This window comes from Wyeomyia smithii, chromosome 2, assembly GCF_029784165.1.
Source record: "Wyeomyia smithii strain HCP4-BCI-WySm-NY-G18 chromosome 2, ASM2978416v1, whole genome shotgun sequence".
NCBI classification, from domain to species: domain Eukaryota; kingdom Metazoa; phylum Arthropoda; class Insecta; order Diptera; family Culicidae; genus Wyeomyia; species Wyeomyia smithii.
This window is the reverse complement of record NC_073695.1, coordinates 151066577-151080660: the sequence shown is the minus strand read 5'-3', so window position 1 is coordinate 151080660 and position 14084 is coordinate 151066577. Positions and strand designations below refer to the sequence as shown.

At 32.7% G+C, this 14084-nt stretch overlaps 1 protein-coding gene across 6 annotated transcripts in view; it reads left to right on the top strand.

The window, feature by feature from the left end:
- LOC129720760 (unconventional myosin-XVIIIa) overlaps positions 1 to 14084 on the top strand; it is a 568639-nt gene that overhangs the window by 83084 nt on the left and 471471 nt on the right. The window contains exons 1-2 of one of the 6 annotated variants that reach the window (XM_055672458.1): positions 3069 to 3558; positions 3612 to 3916. The exons of the other annotated variants lie outside the window; for them this stretch is intronic. Coding sequence (XP_055528433.1) covers positions 3722 to 3916 — 195 coding nt within the window. The 5' untranslated portion in view covers positions 3069 to 3558; positions 3612 to 3721. Of the gene's footprint in view, positions 1 to 3068; positions 3559 to 3611; positions 3917 to 14084 lie in introns of those variants that run through there. 6 annotated transcript variants of the gene reach the window in all.

Genomic DNA, 14084 nt, shown 5'->3' with positions numbered 1-14084 from the left:
CTGACCATCTTCCAATAACTTTTTCTTTATCACATGAATCAGTTTTAAACCCTATGAGCTCTGTTTTTAATTATAACAAAGCTAATTGGGAAAGATACAAAACTTTATATTGAGAGAAATTTCAATAATAAGCTTGATTTGCAAAACGAAGTGAATATTGACTCCGCTTTGGAAGCATTAAAATGTGCAATTGTTGATGCCAGGAATTATTCTGTTCCAAAGGCTCAAGTGAAATTTGATTCACCAATAATTGACGAAAATCTTCAACTTCTAATTCGTTTGAAAAATGTCCGCAGACGTCAATATCAACGTTCTCGTGACCCTGTTTTTAAAACTATTTATAAAGATTTACAGAAAGAGATTAAACATAGATTTACTCTTCTGAGAAATCAAAATTTTGAGACTAAAGTTGAAAAATTGAAACCATATTCAAAACCATTTTGGAAGCTGTCGAAGATTCTTAAGAAACCTTCAAAGCCTATTCCAGTTTTGAAAGATGGTGAACGTTTTCTTGTATCCAATGAACAAAAGGCTCAAAGACTTGCTCAGCAGTTTGAGAGTGTTCATAACTCAAATTTGAATTTTGTGAGTCCAATTGAAAATGAAGTCACACGTCAATTTGATTTAATTTCTTCCCAGATTTTTTTACCTGCAGAAATAATTGAAACTAACTTGAATGAGATTAAATCAATTATTAAAAATTTCAAAAATATGAAAGCACCTGGTGACGATGGAATCTTTAATATACTAATCAAACATCTCCCTGAGAGCACAATGGAATTTTTAGTGAAAATTTTCAATTGCTGCTTCAAAATTGCATATTTTCCCAAATTATGGAAAAATGCAAAAATTACTCCAATTTTAAAACCGGATAAGAACCCAGCAGAAGTTTCAAGTTATCGACCAATCAGTTTGCTTTCTTCAATAAGTAAACTGTTTGAGAGAATTATTCTTAACAGAATGATGTCACACATCAACGAAAATTCAATTTTTGCAAATGAACAGTTTGGATTTCGCCATGGGCATTCCACAACTCATCAATTGCTCAGAGTTACTAATATGATACGAGCTAACAAATCTGAAGGTTATTCCACTGGAGCTGCTCTTTTAGACATAGAAAAAGCATTCGACAGTGTTTGGCATAAAGGTTTGATTGCGAAATTGCAAACTTTTAATTTTCCAATTTTCCTAATCAAAATTTTAAAAATTTATCTTACTGATCGAACTCTGCAGGTTGTCTATCAGAATTCAAAATCTGATAGATTTCCTGTCAGAGCAGGTGTACCTCAAGGTTCAGTCTTGGGTCCAGTCCTGTACAACATATTCACTTCAGATCTTCCTGATTTGCCTCCAGGATGCACAAAGTCATTGTTCTGCGATGACACAAGCATTTCCGTAAAAGGAAAAAGTCTTCGTGTCATATGAAGTCGATTGCAGAAAAGTTTAGATATATTTTCTTCCTACTTGCAAAAGTGGAAAATCTCTCCCAATGCTTCTAAAACTCAAATGATAATTTTTCCGCATAAGCCTAGGGCTTCTTTCCTCAAGCCAAACAATAATCACGTTGTCAAGATGAATGGGGTTATTTTAAGTTGGTCCGACAAGGTTAAGTACTTGGGACTAATTTATGATAAAAAACTTATTTTCAAAGAGCACATTGAGAGTATACAAGCCAAGTGCATCAAATATACGAGATGTTTATATCCTCTCATTAACAGGAATTCTAAACTTTGTTTAAAGAACAAACTTTTGATTTACAAACAAATTTTTAGACCAGCAATGCTTTATGCTGTACCGATCTGGTCAAGTTGCTGTTCAACAAGGAAGAAAACGCTCCAAAGGATTCAGAATAAAATTCTGAAAATGATTCTGAAGCGTCCTCCTTGGTTTGGTACACTCGAATTACATAGACTTACTGGTGTTGAACCATTAGAAGCTATGTCAAATAAAATTATTAACAATTTTCGACAAAAATCGTTGCAATCCTCAATTGCTACGATAAGCTCTCTTTATAGCCAATAAGTTAGCAATTAAGTTAGTTGTAAGTTTACTTCCCCTTTTCTGACAAGTAGGTTTAAATCCCTACGAATGATAAGTCCTAATTGCGAAAGCAAACAAATCCTAACAATTAAAATTACAAATTTCTAACAGTGTTGAGAAGTCACCATTTGTGATTGGACACACATACTCATTATTTACTAATATTTATCATAAATACTTAAGCTACTAACAAATCCCCCCTTAAAAAAAAAAAAAAAAAGTTATGATATTTTGAAAAAAAAAATTTTTTCACAGGGTCCGTTTTTTATGAAAGAACGAAATTGTTATCTGTAACTAAAGAGACTATGCCAATCAAACGAACCGTTTTGACTGCAAACATATTCTTAATCCCCCATAGAGTGCTCTATTGGAAATTAAAAACATTTCTACAGCCAAAACGGTTTCAATAATTGGCATAGTGTGTTCGACAAAGTTGTAAATAACAGTTTTGTCATTTCGGAAAAAAATGTCCCTTGAAAAATATATTAAAAGAATTTTTTGTTTTTTAAATATAACTTTTTTTTCTTGATTTCGGTTGCATTGTTTAGGTAATCTTATGTAATTTTTATAGAAAAAAATGAGCTTTTTAGATAGTTAATTTTTAAATTTTCTTTAAATTGTTTTTTCAAAAGAGAAATATTTTTTAGTGTATATTTTCTCGAAAAGACAAAATTATTATCTACAACTTTGCCGAAGATGACACACCGATCAAACAAACCGTTTTGGCCCTAAAAATATTTGTAATCATCAATACCTTTCCAAAATAGTAATATTCAAAAGTTTCTCAAAATGGGTCACGACCCAAAAAATTAAATCAATAGCACAAAATGGCATAATTCGCCTATATAAACGACTATGCGAAGCTTCAGCCAAATCAAAAAAGGTCGATTAAATTGGTTGCCCGTTTTTTTGTGGAATTGCTTATTATCGAGGCCGCGTTAAAAAGACATTAGTGCATATAAATCAGAATCGCGAAAGTTACTTCCCTTTTTGTTTTAGAAATGGTCGAGGTTAAGAAAAAACAGACGGCAAAATTTTTGAAAACCAAGATACTGGATGTGTTAAGCATATATAACGTTGGACTTAAAAACGTTTTTTCCGTTACATCGGATAATGGGTCAAACATGTGCGCTGCTGTACGCGAATTGCAGAGAGCAATTGAAGCGGAGATTGCCGAAGAGCATGAAGATGAGAACGGTGAAATGGAGCATTGGGAAGTTCTTTCGAATGTTCTAGACGAGTTCAAGGACAGTGTAAGCTTAGTGAGGTGCGCTGTTCACACAATGCAGCTTGCCGTTACTGATGTTACAAAGCTGTACGAGGACAATATAAAAGCAGTGACTAACATCGCCAAAGCTTGCCGCAAAATTTCCTATAAAGCGTATTTCGAGGCAGAAGGGCAAGCGCTGCCGCCGTTATACGCAAAGACAAGATGGGGTGGAGTCTTTAAAATGGTAGAGCACTTCAACAAATTTGAAACGTTCTACGTTAAGTTGGGTGCAATACACAAAGAACTAGGTACCACTGAAATAAAAAAAAGTTGGCAAACATTGATCACTTTTTGATTGCAGATTTAGACAACAATTAGAAATTCGTCAATAACTTCGTGCAAGCTTTTTCTCCAACTTACGAGGCTACAATCAAATTTCAGGATAAGCACGTTGGATTGTCGGATTTCCATATGTTATGGATCAACACGATCCGAATGACGAAGTTAATACACAATCCAATGGCAGAAGAACTTTCAAAGAATCTCTTGAAACGATTGGAGTCTCTAAAAGAAAACATGCCGTTCAAAGCCGCCATTTTGCTGGATCCCCGATTTTACTATGAGGACTCACGTGTGTTTACTCCTGACGAGAAAGAGCAAATACGGGTATGTTATCCAATTCAGATATTTTTATATTTAACGATTAATCTAAACTTTTATATATTATATACTAACATCTGATATTTAAAATTCAATATTTATTATAGAATATTTAATATTTAATGTAATATTTGATATTTAATTTTTAATGTATAACGTTTTATATTTATTTTATATTCAATATATATTCTTTTATATCTTATGTTTATTATTTAATAGTTAATATTTGAAATTTAATTATTAATATTCAATATAATATTTATTATTTAATATCAAATTTTCAATATATAATATTTTATATTTTTCGTATATATTTTATATTTAATATTTAACATTAATTATTTAATATTTAATATTTAAAATTCAATATTTAATATTAAATGTTAAATATTAAATATTAAATATTAAAAATTAAATATTAAATATTAAATATTAAAAATTAAATATTAAATATTAAATATTAAATAATAAATATTAAATATTTATTATTTAATATTTAATATTTAATATTTATTATTTAATATTTAATCTTTAATATTTAATATTTAATATTTAATATTTAATATTTAATATTTAATATTTAATATTTAATATTTAATATTTAATATTTAATATTTAATATTTAATATTTAATATTTAATATTTAATATTTAATATTTAATATTTAATATTTAATATTTAATATTTAATATTTAATATTTAATATATAATATTTAATATTTAATATTTAATATTTAATATTTAATATTTAATATTTACTATTTAATATTTAATATTTAATATTTAATATTTAATATTTAATATTTAATATTTAATATTTAATATTTAATATTTAATATTTAATATTTAATATTTAATATTTAATATTTAATATTTAATATTTAATATTTAATATTTAATATTTAATATTTAATATTTAATATTTAATATTTAATATTTAATATTTAATATTTAATATTTAATATTTAATATTTAATATTTAATATTTAATATTCAATATTTAATATTTAATATTTAATATTTAATATTTAATATTTAATATTTAATATTTAATATTTAATATTTAATATTTAATATTTAATATTTAATATTTAATATTTAATATTTAATATTTAATATTTAATATTTAATATTTAATATTGAATATTTAATATTTAATATTTAATATTTAATAATTAATATTTAATATATAATATTTAATATTTAATATTTATTATTTAATATTTAATATTTAATATTTAATATTTAATATTTAATATTTAATATTTAATATTTAATATTTAATATTTAATATTTAATATTTAATATTTAATATTTAATATTTAATATTTAATATTTAATATTTAATATGTAATATTTCATATTAAATATGTAATATTTAATATTTTTATTTAATATTTTTTTAATTTAAATATTATATTTAACATTTATTTTTTATTTGTTTTTTATATATTAAATATCTAATATTTATTACGTAATATGAAATATGTAGTATTTAACATTTAATATTTTAATAATAAACATTCAATATTAATACCAATGATTCCATTATTTTCAAAGTAACAAGGAACTTGGGTCTCCATGAACCGGATGAATCCTGGGAACCATAACCTTACGCCTTAAGTAGGTGCATTTCCTTATCACGAATACTTAGGGAAATAAAATCAGTTAAACTCTACTAAGTAACATAAATTTCAATCAGGTGTACACCCAGGTACCAAGCCAATCAATAAAAGATATTATTAGCTGATCAAATAGTTGGCGTGCGACCAGAACGAACCAAGCGCCATCTTTTTTAATTAAGTCAAAAAAAACATGAGGGGATGTGAAGAGTAATAATCTATGTATCATGAAAAAACGAAATCATTTCAATAGATTATAACGATATAATAACAAAAAATCTCTAGCAAAAAAACAAATGGGGTAATTGAACTTTGAATGCCAATTACTCGAAATATTATTTTTGGCGCTAGCTTCGGTTTGGCTGCACGCCGACCATATAATGGTTAAAAACAATAACAATAATAATGAAATATCACAAATTTTATCATTTTGCTTCAACTTTACAGAAATTCATTGTCAATACATCGGCCCGTATCTCCAATTTAAAAGGTGATACACAACCTGAAAATTCCATTTTTGAAGTGGCCTCCTCAAAAGACGACTTGGACGATTATTTAACGACTTTATATGGAGGTTCACTTCCCAGCTCCAACCGAAATTCGCGAAAAAATTCGATAACAGAGCAACTGAGTGTTCTAGACATCGGTACATGAAAAGAACACAATTTTGATGTTTGGAGCAGCTGGCAGGAAAAAAAAAATAACATGCAAAGAACTGTTTGAGGTGGCCGAAGTAGTTTATGCGGTCCCCTCAACACAAGTCTCAGTCGAACGAGCCTTCAGTGCGCTGGCACTTATTTTGTCAGACAGGCGGCTATCATTAGCAGAATCAACATTAGAGGATATTCTCATCGCGAAATTGAACCCTGAGTTACTTGATGAAGTTTTAATCGATTAAATGACTTTATATTTCTTTTTTTTTCGTTGTTAACTATTAATAAAAAAACTGTTGATTATACTAAAACAAAGGTTTAAAAATCATTCGTGAAACGCAAAATACATCCGAGGCCTTGGGGCGAAACGTATATACCATTCGACTCAGCTCGACGAACTGAGCAATGTTTGTAAATATGTGTATGTGTGCATGTGCGTATGTATGTGCGAATATGTTGTTTATATGTGTGTTATTTCACAATCTGCTACACTTCTCTTGCAGAGCGCATTATCTGATTTTGTTGTCTCAGTTGCAAATAAAAGCTCAGGAGATCCTCAAAAATCATACTGAGCGTGCTTTCTGTTAGAAGGATCTTTTTTGACATGAAATATTTACCTCTTTGAACATTGTTGGGACCTTTCATTCGAAATGATCTCTACCGCTTTTTTTCTCTCTCTCTCTCTCTCGTCGTTTTCTCTATTTCACTCTCTTTCGCTCATTCTCTCTCTCCCTCACTATCAATTCTTCTACATGTTTCTTCATCTTTGTTATATTTTATGCTTCTTCAGTTATGACAGTCATTAAGTACATTGTTGACACCTATACACAGTTACATATTCACAGAATAAACTAATTCGATTTTAGTGTATTTGATAGAATCACTAAATACAGAAGTTCTTACTGTGAATTATGAATAGATTTCCTACTGATCGTCTCGGTAAAACGGAATTAAATATACTAAGGTCGCTTTTTTCGCGGTTTTTTTACGCGGATTCCGGAATTTACGCGGATTTTTTTTTACGCGGCATGTATCTCCCGCGACTTTAGTGTATATGTATTTTAAATAAATAGCTCGCAACGTTTTTTTTGTATCTGCTGTTTTTTCATAAAGTGGAAGTGGTACATGCTACATGGCCGTCGTAGTCAAATGTAATTACGTTTTAATACACAATTCTTATTCTTTTGATCATATCGTTTTGTTACATGTTCTGCACTAGGGATGTAACGGATATCCGCATCCGCAAATGCGGAACATCCGCATGAAAATTGACATCCGCATCAACATCTGCATCCGTAATCACATATCCGCATCCGCATCATACCATGCGGATATTGAAAAATAATACCGCTTCATAAAATATTGCAGAACAATTTTCCATGGTGTGTTTACTGCTCGCCCAAATAACTTTTGCACTGGGGAGGGGCATGGTTATGTGAAAAAAGCAAAATATAACACAAGGGATGTTACGGATATCCGCATCCGCGAATGCGGAACATCCGCATGAAAATTGACATCCACATCAACATCTGCATCCGTAATCACATATCCGCATCCGCATCCGCATCTGCAGATGTCTTAAAAATCACATCCGTAACATCCCTGCTCTGCACTGTATTAGTGCAGTTGAATCTATGAAATTCAATAATCAAAATAATTTATTGGAATTTATTGATTAACATCGTTTAAAGAAAAATCAACCACTCGTGCTCGCAACAACACAAATAGGTAGGTATATACAAAATATTGGTTAGAAAATATTATTTCTTTTACATCTTCACGAAAGACTGTGAGACTAAAAACATACTGGCACGGCCTGCGCTGCGAAGACGGTTCGCCTTGCCGTGGGTTAATTTACAGTAGACCTGTACATTAAACTGCGGTAGGGCGAGCCGCTTTCGCAGCGCAGGATATGCTACAACCACGAGTCACAAAAAAATCTAAAGGCCATCCACCTCAGATGCAAAGCACACAATTAAGAAATAGCAAATCACATGTGTGTTAATCGCCGCGCAAGCGACCGAAAGTTATTTCATTATTAACTTCCCGCCTTCGGTGCCGTCTTCGCTGACCCGCAACCCAGCGAAGCTGTAGAAATGGTACCAACTGCCCTATTCACTTTGTGCCTTGAACGTATACATAATGAAAGATTGAACGGAAGAAACGAGCGCTGCCATAGCGAATGACCGCCACCTAGGAACTAAAAAAAATTTCAATTCCACTTTGACTGCTCTTTCTCCGGGCGATCGCTGTACTATGCCGAGCAGACAAGTTGACTGCGGAAGGCGATCGCATTCGTGTTTTAACAGTCAACTTGCGATCCTTTACAAAGCACTGGTCACGTTTCTTGTCATAACTTTTGAACTACAAGTTCAATCTTCATGAAATTCAAAAGTTAAGGGTATATTAGGTAGCCCGTTCACTTGAAACCTATTTTGTTCAAATCGGTTGTGTAGTTTCTGAGATAATGATGTTTCATGATTTTTACATTTTGATACATAACCTCTGAACCAAAAATCCGATTACAATGAAATTTAATAAGGTCTCAGGTCTTTAATAAGGACAACGAGACCTTTCATTTGCAATTAATTTCATGAAAATCGGTCCAGCCATCTCTGAGAAAAGTGAGTGAGAATAAAAATCTGCACATACACACACACATACAGAAAATGCTCAGCTCGTCGAGCTGAGTCGAGTGATATATGCCATTCGGCCCTTTGGAGCACTTTTTTACTTTCGGTTTTGCAAGTGATTGCTATACCTTTCTAGGAGAAAGACAAAAAATATATAAAATATCCTGTTTTATTTTACTACCTGAAAGTTAGAAGGCGATTGGTTGAATGAGTGGAAAATACCAATTTTTTTGTGATGCAATTTGGTCCCGGACACTCTTTACCCAATCCAACGAATCTGCTTCAGAACAGTCCTGTCGAAGATTTCTGTATGATTTCATGTTCCTTGGTGTGCAAAAACAACTGGAGAGCAACAAAATTTCAGTTGTCACCCGTTAGCTAATAACTGCACTGGTTACCTCGCACAAACTACTGCGATAGATCATTACCATGACCAATGTAAATGTTTCATCGCATAACGTTGATTTGCGAAATTCTTGCGATAAATCTTCTTCTTCTTTTTCTATATCTATAAAATAGATGATACCTCTTAGTTTGTAACGACAATTATGTATTTCTGGAATGTGCCATAATTTCAAACATGTATTACCATGCAATAAAAACCTAAATTAATCCACCTAGCGGTCAGACTTATTATTTGTAAAAATAGATTTACATGAATGCTTAAATCCAATAAATGTTTATCCACTCTTTGGGTTCTAAAATATTGATGTTGTAATTAAAGTATAAAATATGAAATTTGACGTAATGTTAGTACTTGAGAAATAGCGAAATAAAAGCAATGACTCTTAATTTCGAACAATTCAATCACGAGCGATGCCGGGAACGTTCAGATAGTACGATATCACATTTAAATCATGTTGAGGCCATATATATTGATCGAAGCAGGTAAAGTGTTGAATAGTCTTTGAATTTCTTTTCTTTCTAAAACTTTTAAACAGCATATCAAATTGTTATGGAGTTTGTTATTTGTAAGTTTGAGAGATGACTCATTTGTATGACACTAGTTATGTTCTAATAAGTCGTGTAATACTTGAGATAATAGACTTTCGTTGTTTTACAAATTAAAACATAACGCTTGCTTAAGTTTGATTACAATCAAATGAAAAGGTAACGTATGGGGCAGCCAAACTTTTAAACCACGTGTTCAATCATAATTCATCAGTTAACCCTTAACTAGCCCGTTCATCTGATATCAATATTGTTCAGATCGGTTGTGTAGTTTATAAGATAATGAAGTTTCGTGATTTTCACATTTCGATACATTACAGACGAAGTTACAGTCCGATTACTGCAAAATTCAATAGGGTGTTATGAGGTAGGTAGACCTTTTATTTGATACTAATTCTGTGGAAATCGGGTCAACCATCTCTGAGAAATATGAGTGAGTCCAAGTAAGTTGTCTTGGAATATGTTTCTTTTCATAGCTGGATTTCACATTTTTAAACATAACAGGCAAAGTAATAATCCGTTTGTAAAAAAAATCATTAGGGTTTTATGGGGCAACAAGACCTTTCATATGACACTAACTTTATAAAAATCGGGCCAGCCATCTCTGAGAAACATGAGTGAGATAAAATAGTCTCCAGAACACGTTTCTTTCCATAACTTCTGAACCACATGTTCAATCTTCATAAAATTCAAAAGTTAAGGGTTTTTAAGGTAGCCCGTTCATTTGAAACTAATTTTAATCAAATCAGATGTGTGGTTTCTGAGATATTGATGTTCCGTGATTTTTACACTTTGATACATAACCTCTAAACTAGAAATCAGATTACAATAAAATTCAATAGGGTCCTTTAGGGCAACTAGACCTTTCATTTGCAATTAATTTCATTGAAATCTGTTCGGTCAGACCATCTCTGAGAATAGTGAGTGCGAAAAAAGGTGCACATACACACGTACACACCCACACACAAACATATACACCTATACATGCTTATATGCAGAAAATGCTCGATTTGTCTAACTGAGTCGAGTAGTATATGACATTCGGCCATTTGGATCACTTTTCTACCTTTTAATTAGCCAGTGATCGTTAGGAGGAAGTCAATATGTTTACTTTCATTATGTGTTTTCACATTTTCATGAACAACGGACAAAGTTACAATCCGATTGCAATGAAATGCAATAGCAACCCTTGGGGCAACTAAACCTTTCATTTGCAATTAATTTTATGAAAATCGGTCCAGCCATCTCTGAGAAAAGTGAGTGAGAAAAAAAAGTTGCACATACATACACCCACACACACACACACATACACACATACATACATACATACAGAAATTGCTCAGCTCGTCGAAAGGGGTCGAGTGGTATATGACATTCGGCCATTGGGACCACTTTTATACCTTTGGTTTTTCCAGTGATTGCTATACCTTTCTAGGAGAAAGGCAAAAACATCATTTGAACCTAAGTTCACACTGGAATTCGAAAACCTACCAATGGAAATCTTATATCTTGATGGCTTAATACGAACATGTTTCATTTATAAAAAATATACCTTAAAAACTGTTCACGTTAGATGGTTTCTCGAAGATTTATTATAAGAATAATCATTCTTAATATACTACGTCTATGCATATGTGTACCGGGATATCTTTGGCAAAGTTATAAACTATGTTTAGCCTAAATCGTCAACCTTTTTCTTTTAAGACAAATAACCTCTTTTGTTATTGATGACTACGAGCTGACATTGTGATTTGTATGATTTTGAGGTATGAAGGGTTTTTATCGCTCCCAAGTTATCGTGAAATAGGGCGCATATATCGTTAGTTGAATTAATGATTGGTAAAATCCATTTTTTTAGCTTTTGGTTGCAAACGATGCCTCAAAGACCCGTTCCAAAATTTGCAAAAAATCAGTCGTTTGCCTCAAACCTCGAATATCATAGAAAAGATTAAAAATGAGGTTTCAACTTAGGGGCCGTCCACATACCACGTGGACTGATTTTATACGATTTTAATGAAAAAAGAAACTTTTCGACATTAATCTCATAAAACGTGAGTTTTACCTCCCTGTTACTACGTATACATTTCAATGTTAAAAGGATTTATGTGCTACTTTAATGTAAGTATATGCTCCATTCATCTTGTCTTATAACTGAACATAAAGGTAAAAAAAAAGTGTTTCGCAATATGTTTTTCATTCGATTCTGTTCTTGTTTCTAAATCGGAGTTCGTGCATTGTTCGAAAAAACATTGTTTTTTCTCAAATATATCCACGAATATACATAACAAATAATATTGATAGATTTACCACAGACGAACAGGGGTGGCATTGCGCAGGTCGATTCTAAAGATTTTCGCTATCGTAGATCACACACTGCCAGTTATGCTTTAGGATTAAAAGGAGCTGTCATTGTCATTTGTCCAGCGGCTCATCTAATCCGCAAAGTCGAAAAAAATACGAAAAACGAAACATAACGCCCCCCAGCGATCGTTTAGTTTTGTTCGAGTTGCTCGAAACGAAATGCACAATGTCACCCCAGGTATACCTCTTCAAAAAAAAAAAACCTTAAGAATCCTCGTCCTCGTTCGCAACGTTGTACTTATGTTCCACCATGTGAGCTTACTGCCTACCAACACATTTTCGTAAAAACGGATTGGACAAAGAAATCATCATTGAGTAACATGTCTGTTTGTCTGTGGATTCACTATAGACCTTTTTAAGAACTGTCAGGAGTCAACGAACGTGCTGATGTTGATGTTGCTTTTACGTGCGGTACGTAGCTTTAGAATTCCAGTGAACTGAGGTGTAAAATAATGTTTTTGGTTCAGGCCCCGGGTAAAATGGCATCTTTTGCATTGTACCCGGGGTTCTTTGATCCTAACAATTTTCCGATGGTCCTAATACAGCTCAAATCTTCCAGAAAGGTCGTCCATAAGCATATGTTGCCCGTGAAACAATTCCTATTATGATTTATGTTCGTTTTGAAAAAGGGTTGTTTAAGTATATTTGTACGAGAAATCCTTCCTAAAACTTTAAAAGGGCTTAACTCAAAAATTAGTCCAACGATGATTTTCGAATTTGATTCAGAAGTGCAGGGCAGTGATACAAACCAAGTGACATTAACAGTTTTGATGGCGTATTTTATTTTATAACAACGGTATTTGGAACACCGTGGCAGTACTTTACCGATCTATATGAATCCGAACCAGCTTGCTTGCTCGAGTGTGAGCAAATCATACCAATAGACGACGAAGTCAACAATGCACTTGTGGAAGAGATAACAGTAAGCGAGAATAAAAATGCTATAAAATGCTCTCCAAAACGCAAGAGCGGACGGTTTGACGGCTGAGTAGATGAGCTGGTCATTTGACATAATTTACAGAGAGTTACACACGGTGATGAACGATCTGTTAACCTCTCCAGCTCCAGTTTCTTTCGTTGAAGGGACTATCGTGCTGGTCAAAAAGAGAGGCCGAAACGAGGAAGACATTTCGTCATACAGGCCAATAAGCCATAGTCGTATCTTCAGTCGAATCATGTGCCGAAGACTAACTGCCCTGCTGGAAACACATAACATACTCACGGCTTCTCAAAAATGTGGTAAAGAATGCTCAATATTCGGAGCGACCCTCGCATTAAAAGACAAAATTGTGGCAATAATTGCAAGAAAGGCTAAAGGAAAACTGATATCGTTTGATCTGGATCACGCTTATGACAGAGTTTCGTTATCATTTCTCAGGCGCATGATGTTATCTCTCGGAGTAAATACAGTATCAAATGCACACATGCTCTCGTGTAGTTCTCAACGGAAACTTATCAGCACAATTTCCCATCCAGAGATCAGTGCGGCAAGGTGACCCACTCTCAATGCTATTATTTTGCCTGTACATGCATCCGTTGTTGGTAAGGCTTGAACGTATATGTGCTGGTCAACTGTGCGTTGCATATGCAGACGATGGTACGGTCATAGCAACTTCAACTGCAGTGATCGAAGCAATTTATGAACTGTTTAGCAATTTTGAAATAGTACAAAATTAAACCGGCAAAAAACACTGGCGATGGACGTCGGTTGTACTGAAGGAAATCCTCTAGTAGTCCCCTGGCTTCAAACGGTTGAAAAATTAAAAGTTCTGGGTATCATCTTCATTAACTCAATCCGGCTTATGATCAAGCTTAATTGGGACTCACAGGTTTCAAAAGTGTGGTCCCCGTGGCTCTGTGGTTAGCGATGCCGGTCGGCTAGCTCTCCCACACGGTTGTGATGTCGGGTTCGATTCCCGATCAGGTCGAGGATCTTTTCGAGCTGGAAATTTTC